We start from the raw sequence: 20484 nt of genomic DNA, 5'->3' as shown, positions 1-20484 counted from the left end.
ACTGTTTACTGTAACTATGATTCATATTTTAGAAAAAATGAAAATATCCGAAAAGTGGAAACATAAAATTAAATGAGAAAAAAAAAGCTACAGATAATTTACAAGGGAGAGTGTTTGAATTATGTATTCCTTAATAATAACACATATTAATAACTCCAGGTTATAAAGACATCGTGTGGGTAATGCTGGAGGCTGGTGCTGAGACAGACGTTGTCAATTCTGTGGGAAGAACAGCAGCTCAGATGGCAGCTTTTGTGGGTGAGTTTTTACTACAGTTCTACATTAGTTTATACCCCAGTTTTTCATTGTGCAAAAATACCACTTTGCTTTTCACAACGCAAACACTGTCATATTATTTTTAAAAAATCATGCTAGGTTTTGCCTAGTTCAATGAAACACTTAATGACTCTTTGGAGAAAATGAGCAAGCTGCTTTGAATTTCCACTTTGTGAGATATGGTGCGGCCATTTCAGTTGTAGTCAAATGCTTTGAACAAGTATATTTTAGCTGTGTAAGGGAATTAGTTTAATATAGAATCTACAGTTGTTGACTATGCAGTCAGCAATCCTGGGTTGAAATTCTGGCTGTGCAGCTTAATAGCAGGTTTCTTAATGATTCTGGTCTTTAGTTTCCTCATTGTAAATGGTTACATGGTCATTGATATGATTAATAGACTTAAAGAACTTACATGTAGCACTAAATAAATGGTAACAGCTACTATTGTTAATTATAACTAAAACAATACAATTCTTTCTTAGGAAAGAGTCTTAAGATTAATATACAGGTGCTTTCATTATCATCATCACCCACAAACATTTATTTTGTGTGTATAATAATTCTCGTCATGCTAAACCTGGTACTTGACATAATGTAGGGGCATAGAGGAGAGTGGGAGTGAATACTTGATCATTGGTATTACAGCCCCACTGAGCTGACAGTTAAGAGGGTCCACTGGTAGAAGGGCAGAGATAGAAAAAGCTGTGATGTATTGGGAGTCCGGTGTGGCCTTGTGGGCCTAATAATTCATTAAACAAATACTTAATTTCACCACCTATATACCACACATCATTCAAGGTGTATTGGTTATAGTGGTGAACAAGACAGATGTTGTCCATGCCTTCATGGCACTTAGAAGCTAATAACAATAACAGTGTAAAAATATACCCCAAGGGAGAATTTAAGGGTTCCATAGAGATACATAGAAGACTCTTGTATCCCATTCCAAGGGTGTTTTGAGAGAAATTACATTTAAACTAAGATACATGTGGTAATTAGTCAAGTATGGGGGTGGTAACTATATATATTGTTTTACATTTTATTACGAAATTATCCTGAAACTAGTAATAGTGGCTACCAGTTATTAGGGGAGACATTCAAAGAGTCATGACAGCTATGTGAGCAAATATTCTTATGTTACTTTAACTCAGTTTCAGGAGGATTTGAGAAAGGTATGGCATTGCTGTGCAAGCTTCAGAGAAATGTTTTATCTCCTACAGTTTGGGGCTCTGTGGTTGCCCTCAGTTCACCTCTAAGCTAATTTTGAGGGTGTCAGTTTAGGCAGAAAAGAAAAAACACCATGTCGCCTGCTAATTAGTTATGGGATTTTGGCCAAGTCCCTTCACCTTCACAGGCCTCAGATTTCTGATCCGTACCGTAAAGAAAGGGAATTAAATGATCTCTGAAGTTCTATTTAACTCTACAAATTTTCTTTCTGTCCATGGCATAACAAAACAGAAGTCAGATAGTCAAGTAAGTAACTTTCCCAGGATCACATGGCTGGAGATAGAGAAGCCTGTTGTTTCAACCACAATACAGAATACCCTTTTCTTTTCTTTCCTTTTTATTAATACTACTATATTTTTTTTAAAAATATTAAAGGAGAAATTGTCCACAATTCCATCCTAAAATCAGCGATGTTTTCATTGCACTTTAATCTATTTAAAATAATTTCATAGATGTAGATTATACCCTTTCAGTTGACATATATTTGTATTTTGCATATAGTCTTTTTTTAAACATGTTCTCCACCTTTGTTCCTCACAAGCTAATCAGTACATGCACATATGTATACATATGTAGAAGATTTTTGTCACTTTTAAGAAATAATATAATAAATATTCCTTGTAACTTGTTTTCTTCACTTAGCAGTACATCATGGGAATTCCCTTCCATCTCAGTAGTTGTAAATGAATTCAGTCATTTTAATAGCGACGTAATATTCCATGATACAGTTGTAGTACAGTTCATTCAGCTCTCCCCTACTGATGGATTTTATAAATTTTTTTAACGATTCCAGTATAGATAACTTAATGATCATTCTTGCTTTTATTTTCACATTAGTGCTTTAACTTCTGTAAAACAAATTCCCAGAAGTGAAATTGCTAAGACAAAGAATACTTGTATTTTTAATTTTAACGTAAGTCCAGATTGCTTTCCCTCTTGAGATCTCTGTTCTCATTTAAGTTTTGGTTATCAACCTTTCTCAGATGGCTTATGTCAGTGGTATATTCTTTAAAACCCCTCATAACCAAAAATATCTTTCTCTCTGAAAAGTGAGTCATATCTTGGCCAGCTTCGTGATTCTTGTATCACAGAGTCAGTATTCTTTCTTCTCAGTTCCATGTAGAATTTCTAAATCCACAGTCTTCTAAATCTGGTTGGCAATTGAGAATTTGATTTCTTTTCCTTTGTAAACTTCTTATTTTTCATTCTGGAGATTGTTTGATTTTTCAGGTTTATCTTTGAAATTCAGAATGCTTCCAGTTATGTGTGTGTATATGTGTGTGCATTTTCCCGTTAATCCTGCCTAGGACTTAAAGAGCTCTTTCAATCTAGAAGATTCAAATCTAGTGATTGCAATAGTGATTACTTCTCCATCCATTCCTTTTTTTCCTTCTGTAATTTCTCATATTTTTCACTGTTTGATTGCCTGGATCTGTCCTTCAGCTCTTTTATGTCTTCCATAATGATTTTTGTCTCTAAATTTTTCTGTTTTCAGGTATTTCATCCACTTCATCTTCTACATTAGTATTAGTTTTCAGTGGTAACCAAGATTACATCTTTCAGTATGCCTATTAGTTTTTAAAATTTGAATCTTTCTATGGTTCTAGAATGTCATTTTACATGCTCTAATTGAATCTACTTAATTTAAATGCACTTATTTGTTGCTTGTGTTTGTTGTTGCTGTTATCATGGTTAATGCTGTCTGTAGGCTTCCAACTGAAGAAGCCATTTGTTGGAGGCATTGCTTAGTCTTCCAAGTTGCTGGGTCTCCTTGGGTGCCTCTGATCTCCTAGGTGGTTAGGTAAAGCTGATAGGGTCATGGAACAGTATCCTGCTAGCAATGATAGGAGGTGCCACAGTCTTTATACCTGTGTATCTGGGGTCTGGAAACCAGCACACCTTTAGTCCTCTGCTAATGTACCAGGAGAAAGCCACTTCACTCCCAGGTACTCCCAGAACTCCCAAGGGCAATCAGAGCTCTACGCCAGCCTCAAGTACCAGCATCCATCCAGCCCACAGTCCCTCTGCAAGTCATCTGTTTTCAGCAGGATCAAGCAGACACTCCCAGGACCATGCTCAAGTGGGCAGGAAATACATGGTTCGCTTAGGGCAGACCATTCTCCAGGAGCTACGGCATCTGGGTCCTCTCCCTAGGACTCTCTGCCACTGGTCCCTTGGCCCTTGTCAGGCAGAGAGGAGGAAGAAGTCTCTACTCCAGAGGTCCTGGAAGAGCCTGCGTCCTCCAATATACCCTGCCTGCTTTCCCAGAGTGGCCAATTCCTTGCTTCAGAGAGGAAGTTGAGAGGGACCTGGGGAGAGGGAGGCAACAGCACCACATATCCAGGCTACCAACTTTCTCCAGGGAAGGTTTTGCTCTCATAGAACCATTTCCAATTCCAGAGATGGCTTAGGGATCTATGAGGAGCCATTATGTGGATTCCAAGCTTTGTGGAGCAAAAGCTTTTTCTCTAATTCATTTCACAGAGGCCAGGCTTTTCTCAAATTCAGGGGGGTGGGAGGAATTAGCTTAATAATAATAATCAACCTTTGTATCGGCTAAATTAAAATTTTGTGTAAATAAAGCCAGATATGATTAGGGAAGCATGAGCATCATTTGTGTAGGGGTGGAAGACGAGACCTTTAAATTATAAGCAACTTTTGTAAAATATTTAAATGGTCAGTTTCAAGTCGAACACTGCATTTTTGTAATCCAGACAATCTTCATATGTATGGTGGATTCTGTTGTCTTTAAAATGAAATTATTTCACCACTTTATAAGGCATGCTTGTAAATGTTCTCTAAAATACCTTACCTCTCCTTCTCCTCCTCTGTTCTCATTTTCTGAAAATTAAAATATTGATGCATGTTTACCTCACAAGAAAACAGAGCAACCTAATAAAAATCTAAAAAAAAAACTTTTTTTTTTATAATAAAGTAACAAGTTGTCTATTTTTCTATTAAAAGGTCAACATGATTGTGTGACTGTAATCAACAATTTCTTTCCTCGAGAGAGACTGGATTATTACACTAAACCCCAGGGACTGGATAAAGAGTCAAAACTGCCCCCAAAGTTGGCAGGCCCACTGCACAAAATTATCACCACCACAAATCTTCATCCTGTCAAGGTATTGGTTCAGAGTTTAAACAACTCTTATTATATTATCCTAATTGTCTTAGGTTGAATTTGTGGGTATAGAGCTTTCAATGGACTGACTTCGTCACTTGATTTATTGAAGGAGTGTTCTCAGTCGAAACCTGGAAGCGAGAGAGAGAAACAGAATAGAGCAGGAGATAAATCTAGGCAGAGAGGTGGGCTCAGTGGAAGCCTAGCTTCCACCTCATCCCACAGAGTGATCTGGAGCGTGAATAGCTTCACAGAGGCAAAGTTTTTGGTCAGTCAGTCACTCATTGGCTGGGAGCTCTCCCAGAGGGAAAAGACAGCCTCCCAGACAGTTCCAAGTGAGGTGGCTCCCTTTGGACAAGGGCATTTCTCTGGAGAAGGAGGCAGCGCTGGGCCCTTAGCAGCCAATGCTCTCAATAGCTGGCGGATGTGCACTGGCCTGGTGAGAGGATCCGGATGGGGCACCAACAGTATCTACTGCAGTAATGATCCTTCCATGAAATGTTCTGAAATGCCAAGAGCACATTTTTAATGCAAGTGGCTATTTGATGCCTTTAAGTGACAACGTTCCTCCCATAATTAGTCAAAGTTGAACAGATTTTTAAACTTTGTAGACCAACACAGAAATGGTTTAACTGGGGAAACTGAAAGAGCCATTGTGAATTACCACTACAGTTTTCTTCAGATTTTATACGAAGCCTGTCTGTGTACGTTCATATGTGTTGTTAGGTGCCATCAAGTCTGTTCTGACTCAAAGCGACCCTATGCACAACAGAATGAAACACTGCCCGGTCGTGCATCATCCGTCATAATCATTGTTATGCTTCAGCCCATTGTTACAGCCACTGTGTCAATCCATCTCATTGAGGGTCTTCCTCTTTTCCCCTGACCCTCTACTTTACCAAACATGATGTCCTTCTCCAGGGACTGGTTCCTTGTGATAACATGTCCTAAGACAGTTCATATGACAGTTAATAAGTTGAATCAAAAATTGAGGTTTTCTCTTAATACAAGGAATTGCTGTACTATAATGAAATAGATTTTCTTAGAAGTTTAATACAAAAGAAGAATCTCTGAAATATATGGAGCACCACCAAAACAAGTGGACAATTCTCATAAAGTAACTCTTTTGAAGACTAAACTCATTTGAAGATTTAAGTTCCAAAATGTATGCATTCTTATTACTTTAGTGATGCATCTGTGCATATAGTCTTTGAGGCTCAAGTAACAAACAAACAATACCTATCATGTGGCCCCACACCTAAATTAATTTTCTGGGTCATCAAGAGATGATAAAACTAGCCAATACCTTCTGTGTAAGACAGAAAAATGGAATCTGCTCTGTTTTCATTTTTCAAAAGCTAGTGTTTTTCTTAACATTCTGAAGGAATGGCAAGAGACAACATGTGGCTCTAACTGGGCAAAAAAGGAATTTAGCTATGAATCACGTAATTGTGTTCCTAGTGGAGGTTATATGGGACTTAGAACTTAACCTTTAAAAAACTACTTTGCTTCTTCTGTGTCAGTGGTTTTCTTCCTCCTAGCACATTTGAGGGAAGCAAGCACTCCCATGAGTAACAGCTACTCCCTTTCCATGGCATGTTTTAAGGATGGGGCAGACTGGGTGGGGAGACAAGCTTTCCTAGGGCACGGTATTTCTCGTTGTAGAGAATGTGTGGTTTTTACAAAGCCCCTGGTTGTTCCCCTTCTGCCAGAGCTTTACCAAGATATTCTGGTTCAGAATTGATTTGAAGAAATTTGCTGTGTTTTTTAGATTCTTTTGTATCTAAGTTTCCACCCCTTCAGATTGCAATAAGGGTCTGTGGAATAATTTCTGATATTTATATGAAATCTAGTCTCCCATGATAAAATGCCCAAGAATTAGTGTACCTTGAGTTATATTTAAAGGCATATATTTTGAGTAAATTAGATTATGGGCATATATTTTGAGTAAATTACAGGCAGCAAATTAGAAATGTAAACAATCTAGAACAGGCTACATAATGTTTTTTTGAGTACTTAGTCTTATAAAAGAGACTTTTCTACAACTGTGGCACCTTGCTTCAGACCAAACCTCTTCCTTTTTGTAGGCATAAAAGATCTATTCACTTGAAAACCTACTTTCTTTTATCCATACTTTGGATAAAAGCAACCTACTTCCTTTTGTGGTGTGGCCCGTTGCCACTGCTTTACACCTTTTCAATCTAGCATAGTTCTTCGTGTGGAGTGTTATAAAAAAGTAACTAACAGCAACTCTATATAAAGTTAAAAGCATTTTAAATAAACACATAAATCCTCCCAGATACACGTCTTGCCTTTTCATTACAGTATACCTAACACAGCTACTTCTGCATCTAGGTTAAGTAGCTGCTATAGCAATAAGGATGTGTTTGTTTGCAAAAGGGACTTGGGGAATTGTGCTGAGTACAAAGGTTATGAAGGAGAAAAACAGAATCAGAGAAAAAAATGGTAACAGAAATGAGCAGGGTCTGTAAGTGGACAGGAGGCAGGTGTGCAGAAAGTGATGTTGTTTTTGATTATTAACACGATTTCCAGGCCGAGAATGTCTGATTTAGCGATTTAAAAGAAACACAAAATGGATTTAAAAAATAAAAAGAATTCAAAATGCCAGTGTATAAACTCATTCTAAGGCAGCAGTACTTTGGGAGATAAGATACATCTGGTTTTTATGCCAACATAAATTTATTTACTCTTCCTCATTAATTCATAATAAGGATTTCCTTTATAATCTGTTACTTCATAATACAGCAGAGATTAAAGGAAGGGAAACTAGTTCAAGTATTCTTTTGTGTACCGCCAAGTAAATGATTCAGCAAGCTTATGGTAGAACTGTGCTTATTTATCATTTTTCTCTGTGTATATTTCTGTATTTTGCAAAACAAATAAGATCTAATGTCTATAAACAGAAAAAGAATCATTAATTTGGGTTCTAGTTGAGATATTTTTAAACAATTTCCACTTTGTAAGTTTAAGATTTTACGATTTGATTATAATGCCACATATAAATATCTTGATCAATCAGCTTCAAATGCTTGCAGTTTATAGAAGGAGTATAAACGGGAAGTTATCAGAAAATGTATAAAGATTCTGTTTATACTTCATTAAGTCTATTAATTTATCATTAAGTGCTAGATTAGAAGTAAAATACTAGATAATATAAGTGTAGTAGTGTGAAAAATGAAAATCCTCTTCTCATTTCACAAAGACATTAAATACGTGTTAAATACCCAAGTAAGAGGCTAGACATGGGGTTTTACTTAAAATGACAAAAGATTTTCTTTGTGCCTAATGAGAAGAATCTAATTCATGAAACCTGCCCATATTTAACTATTGTTTAAGTACTGATGGGCTTCTGATCTAGGTATGCAGTCAGGCACATGTCACACACGTTTACATTCCATTCTGCCACTGAGAATTTTTATGGCTATTCCATGTGGACGACTTCAAGTGATACACCCTAGAACAAAGAAGGGAAAAACACTCCTCATGACTCTGTATTTGAGGTTAATCTCTGCATATGTGGGAAATTGTGGAACTTCTATTGCATAAGATTTGGTAACTGTAAAACTTCCCACTTTAAAGCTATTTATGGTTTCTCCTTTGACCTACTCTTATTACCATAGATGACTGGAAGCATCTTTAGGAAAATTTCCACAGAGGAAATGTAGCTAACTGGAAAGGAAAACATGTTTCATCTTTGGGTTCTTTCTGGAAAAGTCTTATTTCTCTATAATTAATGAGAATTAATGATAGAGGCAGGGCCAAGATGGCTGAGTAGTCAGATGCTTCTGGTGGTCCCTCTTACAACAAAGTCCCCAAAAAAACAATTGAATTGATTATATATATGACAGTCTAGGAGCTCTGAGTATCAAAGGCAAAGTTGAGGAATCAGACCGAGTGGCAAGGGGAGGGAGAGATGGTTCAGAAGCAGCGAGGAATTGCCAGACCTGACCCAACGGCAGCTGGCACTCTGTGGACACATTGGCTGGCATGCGTGGTGAGGCAGGCAGTGGCGTTCGGGATGTGTTTTCCACATCAGGAGAGACCAAGCAGCAGAGACTCTGCTCAGGCCTCCATATCCAGTGAAAAGTGGTGCTGTATCAGCAAAAGATAAGTAAATGTGTTTAACCTACCTCACGGATCAAAAACCACACCGTTTGGGAAGAACCTCTCTCTCATTTACCTGCTCCCTCCCCACTCTGCACCAGGTTGGGCCAGCTTCAGCAATTGCCACATCCTGTGGGCCGGAAGTAGGACTCATCACATGCCCTGAACCAATCTCTTGGCCTTGGAGAGGGAACAAATTAACAAACAGGAAAAAATAATCTGCCAGCTCCCCTAAGCCGGGAACTCAGGGCAGGCACAGCTCCTTTGCCTAGGCACAGGCTTAACGGGTCCATGGACTTTGAATGCCTTCCCCCGCCCCCCACATAGACCTAGTGTGGGCTCATTTCAACGGCATAGGCTCTCATTAGCACAGTACAACAAGGTATGCAACTTAAGCCTAACTTCACTGTATCCGCTGTATAGTGGAGTAGCAGGCTTGTAACATTTGACACTGCTCTACCCATTAAGCAGCGCCCTCACCTACCCACATCAGGGGCCTGATGACTGATGACTCTACCTACGCCACCTAGCCTCCTGTGAAAGGGGTCCAAGAATAAGTGGTGCCTTCCAGTCCCGACAGCCAACAGCATAGTCTGGTTAAAAAACCCACCCACCTACACACTCTAGGGAACAGGGACAGCTGTCAGTCCCCTGCCTTGCTCAGCACGTGACCCCATACTGCAGTCAGATACCTGTGCCTACTCCAATCACTCCTGCCTGTCTAGGACCGTAGGTGAGAGCCTGCAGCGCACACATGGTGAATGACTACCTGGACACCTGAGCTGAATCCATACAAGAAAAGTAAACAGACTCCTGGGCTCACATACCTAGTAACAGATCTAACCACCTGGTGACAGGGTGTTAGAGCTTCAAAGGCATCAATAATCAAATTGATGCACACGACCAGCCTATTTGAGCATATCAAAAGAAATCATAACAAGAAGGTAGGGCACAGTAAGCAAACATGAAATAAATAAAATAACTTATTGATGGCTCGTAGACAACAGTCAATATCAAATCACATAAAGAGGCAGACCATGATGGCTTCAGCAAGCTTCCAAAACAATCAAGAAATTTTCCAGAGGAAAAGAATTTCTTAGAATTACCAGAGGTAGAATACAAAAGATTAATTTACAGAACTCTTCAAGAGATCAGGAAGGAGATCAGGCAAAACGCAGAACAAGCCAAGGAACATACAGACAAAGCAATACAGGAACTTAAGAAGATGATAGAAGAGCACAGTGACAAAGTTAACAGGCTGCAAGAATCCTTAGAGACAGCAAACAGAAATCCAGAAGATTAACAATATAATTTCATAATTAGACAACTCAATAGAAAGTCATAGGAGCAGAATTGAGGCAATGAAAGTCAGAATTAGTGAGATTGAAGATAAAGCACTTGACACCAACTTATCTGAGAAAAAATCAGATAAAATAATTTTTTCAAATGAAGAAACCCTAAGAATTATGCGGGACTCTATCAAGAGGAGTAACCTATGAGTGATTGGGATACCAGAATGGGGAGGGATTACACAAAATACAGAGAGAATTGTTGAAGATTTGTTGGCAGAAAACTTCCCTGATATCGTGAAAGATGAGAACATATCTATCCAAGATGCTTATCGAACCCTACACAAGGTAGATCCCAAAAGGAAGTCACCAAGACATGTTATAATCAAACTTGCTAAAACCAAACATAAAGAGAGAATTTTTAGAGCGGCAAGGGATAAACAAAAAGTCATGTACAAAGGAGAGTCAATAAGACCAAGCTCAGACTACTCAGCAGAAACCATGCAGGCTAGAAGGCAATAGGCTGACATATAAAACCTTGAAGGTACAAAACTGCCAGCCAAGAATTATATATTCAGCAAAACTGTCTCTCAAATATGATGGTGAAATTAGGGCATTTCCAGATAAACAGAAGTTTAGGGAATTTGCAAAAACCAAACCAAAATTACGAGAAATACTAAAGGCAGTCCTCCAGTTAGGAAATCAATAACATCATATAACAACCCAAGGCTAGAACACAGGACAGAGCAACCAGATATAAACCCAGATAGAGAAGTCACAAAAATAAATTAAAGCTCAAACACTGAAAATAGGGAAACAGATTAATATGTAAAATATGGCAACATTAAAATAAAAAAGAGGAACTAAAAAATGTAGTGATAGGTTTTTCATATGGAGAGAAAGTCAAGGCGAAAAACAAATAAAAGATTGGTTTAAACTTAGAAAAATAGAGGTAAATATTAAGGTAACCACAAAGAAAACTAACAGCCCTACACATCAAAATAAAAAACAAGAAAAACAAAGATTCAGCAAATAAAGATCAACGACAGTGAAAAAGATAAAAAGAAAATTCATAAAGAAAAACTAGTTAGCATAGAAAATTAAGTAGGACAAAGAAACTTCCAGCAACACACAAAAAAAGACATCAAAATGACAGCACTAAACTCATACCTATCAGTAATTACACTGAATGTAAATGGACTAAATGCACCAATAAAGAGACAGAGAGTGGCAGAATGGATAAAAAAACACGATCTGTCTATCTGCTGCCTACAAGAGGTTCACCTTAAAGACACAAACAAACTAAAACTCAAAGGATGGGAAAAAATATAACAAGCAAATAACACTCAAAAAATAGTGGGAGTGGCAATATTAATCTCTGACAAAATAGACTTCAAAGTATAACCCACCACAAAGGATAAGGAAGGACACCATATAATGATTAAAGAGTCAACACACCAGGAGGACATAACCATAATTAGTATTTAGGCACCCAATGACAGAGCTCCAAGATACACAAAACAAACTCTAACAGCATTGAAAAGAGAGACAGACAGCTCCACAATAATAGTAGGAGACTTCAACACACCACTTTCGGTGAAGGACAGAACATCCAGAAAGAGGCTCAATAAAGACACAAAAAACTACATGCCACAGTCAACCAACTTGATCTCATAGACATATACAGAACACTCCACCCAACAGCAGCCAAGTACACTTTCTTTTCCAATGCACATGGAACATTCTCCAAAACAGACACATATTAGGCCAGAAAGCAAGCCTTAACAGAATCCAAAGCATCGAAATATTACAGAGCATCTTTTCTGACCATAAAACTGTAAGAGTAGAAGTCAACAACAGAAGAAGCAAGGAAAAAAAATCAAACACATGGTACCTGAACAACATCTTGCTCAAAAACTACTGGCTTATAGAAGATATTAAGGATAGAATAAAGAAATTCACAGAATAAAACAAGAATGAAAACAGATCCTACCAGAACCTTTGGGACACAGCAAAAGCAGTGCTCACGGGTCAATTTATAGCAATAAATGCACACATCCAAAAGGAAGAAAGGGCCAAAATCAAAATGTTAACCCTACAACTTGAACAAATAGAAAGAGAGCTGCAAAAGAGGCTCTCAGGCACTAGAAGAAAGCAAATAATAAAAATTAGAGCAGAATTAAATGCAATAGAAAAATAATTGAAAGAGTTAAGACCAAAAGCTGGTTCTTTGAAAAGATCAACAAAATCAATAAACCATCGGTCCAACTGACAAAAGAAAAACAACAGAGGAAGCAAATAACCTGAATTAGAAATGAGATGGGTGATATCAAGACAGACTCAACTGAAATTAAAAGAATCATGACAGAATCCTATGAAAAACTGTACTCTAACAAATTTGAAAACCTGGAGGAAATGGACAAATTTCTAGAAACACACTACCTACCTAAACTAACAGAAACAGAGGTAGAACAGCTAAATAAACCTATAACAAAAGAAGAGATCGAAAAGGTCATTAAAAAACTCCCAACAAAAAAATAAAAGCCCTGGCCCAGACGGCTTCACTGGAGAATTCTACCAAACTTTCAGAGAAGAGTTAACACCACTATTACTAAGGTATTACAGAGTGTAGAAAAGGGTAGAATACTCCCAAACTCATTCTGTGAAGCCAGGAAAATCCCAATACCAAAACCAGGTAAAGACACCACAAAAAAAGAAAATTACAGACCAGCATCCCTCCTGAAGATAGACGCAAAAATCCTCAACCAAATTCTAGCCAATACAATTCAACGACATATCAAAAAAATAATTCACCATGACCAAGTGGGATTCATACCAAGTATGCAGGGATGGTTCAACTTTAGAAAAACAATCAATGTAATCCATCACATTAATAAAACAAAAGACAAGAACCACATGATCTTATCAGTCGATGCAGAAAAGGCATCAACACCCATTCATGATAAAAACTCTCAGCAAAACAGGAAGAGAAGGGAAATTCCTCAACATAATAACGGACATTTATACAAAGCCAACAACCGACATCATCCTAAATGAAGAGAGCCTGAAAGCATTCCCCTTGAGAACGGGAACCAGACAAGGATGCCCTTTATCACCACTATTATTCAACATTCTGCTGGAGGTCCTAGCCAGAGCAGTTAGGCTAGAAAAAGAAACAAAGGGCATCCAAATTGGTAAGGAAGAAGTAAAAGTATCTCTGTTTGCAGATGATATGATCTTATACACAGAAAATCCCAAAGAATCCACAAGAAAACTACTGGAACTAATAGAAGATTTCAGCGAAGTATCAGGTTACAAGACAAACATATACAAATCAGTTGGATTCCTCCACAGCAACAAAGAGAGCTTCAAAGAAGAAATCACCAAATCAATACCATTTACAGTAGCCCCCAAGAAGATAAAATACTTAGAAGTAAATCTAACCAGCTATGTAAAAGACCTATGCAAAGAAAACTACAAGACACTACTGAAAGAAACCAGAAGAGACCTACATAAGTGGAAAAACATGCCTTGCTCATGGATAGGAATATTCAAGTTGTGAAAATGTTTATTCTGCCCTAAGCAATCTACAGATACAATGCAACCCTGATCCAAATTCCAATGACATTTTTTAATGAGATGGGGAAACAAATCACCAACTTCATATGGAAGAGAAGAGGCCCCGGATATGTAAAGCATTAGTGAAGAAGAACAAAGTGGGAGGCCTCACACTCCCTGATTTTAGAACCTATTATACCACCAGGGTAGTCAAAATAGCCTGGTACTGGTACAACAACAGATGGATAGACCAATGGAATAGAATTGAGAATCCAGATGTAAATTCATCCACCTATGAGCAGCTGATATTTGATAAAGGCCTAAAGTCCATTAATTGGGGAAAAGACATTTAACAAATGATCCTGGCATAATTGTATATCCATCTGCAAAAAAATGAATCAAGAGCCCTACCTCATACTATGCACAAAACTAACTCAAAGTGAGTCAAAGACCTAAATATAAAATCTAAAACAATAAAGATCATGGAAGAAAAAACAGGGACAATGCTAGGAGCCCTAATACATGACATAAACATAAAATAAAACATTACTAGCAATGCACAAACACCAGAAGAGACACCAAATAACTGGGAGCTCCAAAAAATCAAACACTTAAGCTTATCAAAAGACTTCACCAAAAGAGTAAAAGACAACCTACAGATTGGGAAAAAATTCTTGGCTACGACAAATCTGATCAGGGTCTAATCTCTAAAATCTGCAAGATACTGCAAAACCAACAAGAAAAAGACAACCCAATTAAAAAACGCACAAAGGATATGAACAGGCTCTTCACCAAAGAAGACATTCAGGCAGCTACCAGATACATGAGGAAGTGCTCACGATCATTAGTCATTAGAGAAATGCAAATCAAAACTACAATGAGATACCATCTCACCCCAGCAAGGCTAGAATTAATCCAAAAAACACAAAGTAATAAATGTTGGAGAGGTTGTGGAGAGACTGGAACACTTATACACTGAAGGTAGGAATGTAAAATGTTACAGCCACCTTGGAAATCGATTTGGTGCTTTCTTAAAAAGCTAGACATAGAAGTTCCATACAATCCAGCAATCCCACTGCTTGGAATATATCCTAGAGAAATAAGAGCCGTTACAAAAATAGATATATGCACTTGCATGTTTGTTGCAGCACAGTTCACAATAGCAAAAAGATGGAAACAACAAAGGTGCCTATCAACAGATGAATGGATAAACTATGGTATATTCACACAATGGAATATTATGCAATGATAAAGAACAATGAGGATTCCAAGAAATATACCACGAATGAATCTGGAAGGCATTATGCTGAGTGAAGTTAGTCAGTTGCAAAAGGACAAATGTATGAGACCACTGTTATAAGAACTCAAGAAATGGTTTAAACACAGAACAAAACATTCTTTGATGGTTATGAGGGTGGGGAGGGAGGGAGATGGGTATTCACTAACTACATAGTAGATGAGAATTATCTTAGGTGAAGGGAAGGACAACACACACTACAGGGGAAGTCAGCACAACTGGACTAAACCAAAAGTTAAGAAGTTTCCTGAATACAACCAAACACTTTAAGGGACAGAGTAGCAGGGGTGGGAGTCTGGGGACCATGATTTCAGGGGACATCTAGGTCAACTGGAACAACAGAGTTTATTAAGAAAATGTTCTGCATTCCATTTTGGTGAGTGGCATCCGGGGTCTTAAAAGCTAGCAAGCGGCCATCTAAGATACATCAATTGGTTCCAACCCACCTGGAGCAAAGAAGAATGAAGAACACCAAAGATACAAGGAAAATATTAGCCCAAGAGACAGAAGGGGCCACATAAACCAGAGACTCCATCAGCCTGAGACCAGAATAACTAGATGGTGCCCAGCTACCTCCAGTGACCATCCTGACAGGGAACACAACAGAGAGTCCCTGGCGGAGCAGGAGAAAAATGGGATGCAGAACTCAAATTCTAGTAAAAAGACTAGACTTAATGGTCTGACTGAGACTGGAGGGACCCCAGAAGACATGGCCCCTGGACTCTCTGTTAGCCCAGAACTGAAAGCATTCCCGAAGTCAACTCTTCAGATAAAGATTAGACTGGACTGTGGGAGATAAAATGATAGTTGTGAAGACAGTGCTTCTTAGCTCAAGTAGATACATGGGACTAAATGGGCAGCTCCTGTGGAGGCAAGATGAGAAGGCAAAAAAGGGACAGGAGCTGGTTGAATGGACATGGACAATCTGGGGTGGAAAGGAGGAGTGTGCTGTCACATTATAGGGAGAGCAGCTAGGGTCACACAGCAATGTGTGTATATATTTTTATATGAGAAACTGACTTGAACTGTTAACTTTCCTTAAAGCACAGGAAAAATAAAAAAAAAAGAATGAGAATTATAGCTCTCCCAGCCATGAAATTCTAGAGCTAAGGAATATTAATTAAAGAAGTAGTTATGAATGATTTGATTCTAGATATAAAAATAATATCCACAAATACGCCATGTTTATCTTTAGGAAAAGTGCTTTTAACAGTGTAGTAAAACCATGTACTGTGAGTAGCATGCAAATACCCTGGTTCAGCTAGGTGGCAGATTACACTATAATGTTGATGTAGCCAGCTCAGGAAATTCCAAGATGTCAGGGCCCTCTGTATTAGTTTTATAGCTTTGAACAGTGGCAGTTTCCATTCTGATTTCTAATTTGAGTTAACATAGTAAATAGAGGACCATGTATGTAGATGCAGATATCTAAAATCCACCAAAAATTGATTACATAATGTGTACATGGAAAAGTCTGTCATGGTACTTCTAAGCTAACTGGATTTTCTTCCAGATTGTGATGCTTGTAAATGAGAATCCTCTGCTGGCAGAAGCAGCAGCTCTGAGTAAATGCTACAAGGTGATGGATTTGATTTGTGAGAAATGTATGAAGCAAAGAGACATGAATGAAGTATTGGCTATGAAAACGCACTACATTAGCTGTATCTTTCAGAAATGCATTAACTTCTTAAAAGACGGAGAGAATAAACTAGATACTCTGATCAAAAGGTACTGTTTTTACTATGTTATGTACAGAGCACACTCAGGTGAATAATGTTTCGTATGAAGCCTCTTTATGGATTTTAAAACTGAACATTTTAACAGCAGTTATTATTTATTGTGCTATATTGTCATTATTTTTGTTACTGTTGGGAATCATATTTAAGCTTTGAGAAATTGTACTTAGATTTTATGCTCAGATTTTTATACTTATTTTATACTTAGACTGAGTGGTTATTCAGTTCTAAGCTCTCTACAATAATGCTGTGAGTTATAACGATTGTTATCCCCAATTTACAGTTGAGGTTTGGACAAGTTAAATAATGTGTGTAAGATCATACAGCTAAAAAGCAGCCGAAGTCCACATTTGAGAATGGGTCTGTTATGCCACAGTTTGCTGCCTTGGATTCACAATGACGTATGACGTATCCCTGTTACAGTACCTTGGAAAGCTTGTGTGTTATCCTTGTTCTCTGACACCAGGAATCAAAGTCTGCCATAATTTTTCTAAGAAAAGGGAACTAAGTTAGGAGGTTGTGACTCAATGAGAGTTTTAATTCTTTGTACAAATAACTGACATTGTAATAAGTAACTAGTTAATCGGATAACAGTGTTGAGTGTGTTTTATGGCGGGGGTCACTTTGCATATATATCTCAGGGCCCCTAAACCCGCTAAGGCCTAGCCTAAAGTACAGGTCTACCAGCAATTACTTTGAATTGCGTCCATGGTCATGATTTGAAGAGACAATGAAAATCTTAGGTAGCAAAAAATAAACTACTAAAGGTTCATGGGTTTAGTTAGGAGGGAATGCTTCGTGATTGAACTCCAATGACTTAAAAGATTATCTTTCAGCTTGTTAAAAGGCCGAGCTACTGATGGATTTCCAACATATCAAGAAAAGATCGTTAGAGAAAGTATCAGAAAATTTCCTTACTGTGAAGCTACACTCCTCCAGCAGCTGGTGCGAAGCATTGCTCCTGTTGAAATTGTAAGGCTGTTCTTTAACTCAGCTGTATCAGTAGAACCTAATCACTGCCTTTTGAACAGTTAAGGTCAAGCTCACTTTAGTATTTACTTTTATTATTTTAGAAAATTTCCAGAAACAAAGGTGGAGGTAAGTTTGCCTATTAAACCTGTTTCTTTTTATCCGTTTACCCTCTTGTGATCTTCTTAGATTTTTTATAGCTGGTAGTGTTTTAATAAGCAGTATTTCCCTATGTTCGTTTGTATCTAGTTATAGTGGTTGCATTTTAAATGCCTCTGTGAAACTGTAAAGGTAGGTACACATGCACTATGTAACACAGATACACACGTGTACATGTGTAGCTACATGAAATGTCAGTACAAAGCTGCACACTAGATGAACATAGGAATTGATCTTCTCGTGTGATGGTCTCAGGTCAGTGGGTTGTAGGGGGATGAACCATATATTCCCCGATTACAATGTCAAAGTATATGCCAGCTTCTTATATTCTACTTAATGCTTCTGATTATAAATATTCCATACTTGCCAGCCATGGGAAATGAGTTTTGTTAACTTTATTATCTGATCTGTAAATTACTTCCCTTTTGTTATGTATTTATTTCAGTAGTATTTTAAAAGATACTCCCTGTCTTCCTTATCTTGAATAGGTTTCTGCTCACTGTATCTACACTATTCATGCTTTTATACGTTTGACTCAAACCCATATCAGCCTTCGCCTATCAGTCTAGAAATTGATCCTGAGACCAGTCCCATCGGTGGCTTCCTCCTTCCCTCTGGCAATTTCAGTTCCTTTCTCTGTGCCTTCTGTAGGCTGTTGTATCATTCTCAGGGTGGAAAATCAAGACTAGAAACAGATTTCAGTTGTTCCTTTATACATTAAGACCTCACCTACTCAGAACCTTGAACTAAATAAGAAAGACCTGAGCAGACAAGATAATATCATAAAGTTCATGCAATTCATTTATTCATGAGAACTTTCCATACTTTCACACATTCTTTACTCTTAAATATACCTGGTTATTTGGTATTTTAAGCTTGATTTTAAACTCAAAGTTAGCATATTATGAGGGTGGTTCATCAGTTATAAGTATTTGTTTCCACATGTCAAACTGCAGTCAATTGTGAATTAAATAGATAAGGGTTTATTTTTTCGTATATACTCAGAAGCCCAGAGGTAGGCAGACCAGGCTTGGCACAGAGGCTCAAAAATGGATTGGGGACCCAAACACTTTCCATTCTTCCACCCAGCATCCCTTAGTCACGCAGATTTTCATTCTCATGCTTATGACCTCATGGTTACAAGATGTCTGATGCTCCTCCTCCAGGCTCATGTTCCTGACTCAGCCAGGAAGAGCAAGAAAGGTGCCTATATCCCAGCTCTCTCAGAAATGCTTTCTCATGTCACATGACCACTCTTAGCTGCACAGGAGTCTGGGGAAGTGAGGATTTGGGGCTGGTCTAAACTGCTGCTCTGAACAGAATTAGGCTTCTGTTAGTAAGGAAGTTGGGGGAATCCATATCAGAGTGGCAACTGGCAATGCTGGCCATGGGGTATTTACAGCACTAACAAGTGGTAATGGACATTGCACTTTCAATGAGGAAAACAGAAAAACCAAAAATAGCAGCTCAGAGTACTTAAAAAAAAGTCACAGCAGGTCAGTGTAGGGGTCAACAATTCATCTTAGCCCCATACCGTAGAAAATATATAATGTATTTATAGAGTAAGGAGCCCTAGTAGTGCAACTGTTAAGCACTCAGCTGCTAACTGAAAGATGGCAATTCAAACCCACCCAACAGTTTTGCAGAAGAAAGACCCGGCTATCTGCTCCCATATAGATTACAGCCTAGAAAACCCTATGGGGTAGTTCTACTCTGTTACCTTGGGTTGCTATGCATCAAAATTGACTCAACAGCACCAAACAACAACAATTACAGACTATAATGATTAACGTTTATGCTAGTGATCTGAGTCATCAAGGAAAGATTTATTAACAAATATAAGATAGTATAATACATTTGAGGATGATTTCTGTCTTTTAAAATTTTTTTTCTAAAAGAACTATATACTCCACTCTCTCGAAATGCTGTTATCTGGAATGCTTGTGGTTGTGTATTTCAGATAGTCACTGTTTACTGACTGTTGGTCGATGCTAACCTTATCCTGTAACAAGTGTTTCTTAGCCCTGGCTAGCACGAGAATAACCTATCGCGCTGTGTAACAGTGCTGATGCCTGGGCCCTCTTGCAGCGGTTTTGATTCACTCCACGGCTTTGATTCAGTCTGGCACTCTGGCTTCTGCATGTTAAAAAGCTCAGAAGGAAGCATGAGGCATGACTACGTTTAAGAAATGTTGCTCCAGCGTTATAACAGGGATGATACTGTAGAAGATGTTTTGCTTTATCAACTGACAATGTATATTTTAGCTTCTGGAAAGCTAGCTAATATCTCAGATTTTATAGCACACATTGAATGAAGCATCCAGTTTGTTTTAGACTGAATATCTTTCCGTGGGAGCAGTTCTGATGCCTAAATTTATTCTTATTTAACAAAGTAGATGACAAGATTTTGTATGACAGGAAAGAGTTCTTGTTTCATAACAGTAACAAGAAAGATTGTGTCGGGTTGTTCTGCTGTAACATCATTGATTTTTCTGAAGCAACAGCTCACATTAACAGTCAGACTTCTAGCAAAATCTCCTTTATTTTACCTTTAGTTAAACATCTGTGACAATGTTAGCATGTGGTCTGACACAAAAGTCCCATATTGGGGGAGATTTTGGTGAAGTCTTAGGCAGGTCTTTAAAAAAATGTTTAAACATGAACGTGTAATTGTTAAGTTTGTTGACTATATCATATTCTGTTTATCTGTGGGCCAGACTGCTAT

General features: G+C 38.0%; 1 protein-coding gene across 1 annotated transcript in view; it reads left to right on the top strand.

The window, feature by feature from the left end:
* The window catches only part of ANKMY2 (ankyrin repeat and MYND domain containing 2), a 52568-nt gene that overhangs the window by 14453 nt on the left and 17631 nt on the right, over window positions 1-20484 (top strand). The window contains exons 4-7 of the mRNA XM_004377420.2: window positions 160-258; window positions 4468-4628; window positions 16410-16624; window positions 17469-17604. Coding sequence (XP_004377477.1) covers window positions 160-258; window positions 4468-4628; window positions 16410-16624; window positions 17469-17604 — 611 coding nt within the window. The remainder of the gene's footprint in view (window positions 1-159; window positions 259-4467; window positions 4629-16409; window positions 16625-17468; window positions 17605-20484) is intronic.

Source organism: Trichechus manatus, unplaced genomic scaffold (genome assembly GCF_000243295.1).
Source record: "Trichechus manatus latirostris isolate Lorelei unplaced genomic scaffold, TriManLat1.0 scaffold00050, whole genome shotgun sequence".
Classification (NCBI taxonomy): Eukaryota; Metazoa; Chordata; class Mammalia; order Sirenia; family Trichechidae; genus Trichechus; species Trichechus manatus.
The sequence above is the reverse complement of the archived record's forward strand: the minus strand, read 5'-3'. Positions and strand labels throughout refer to the sequence as shown.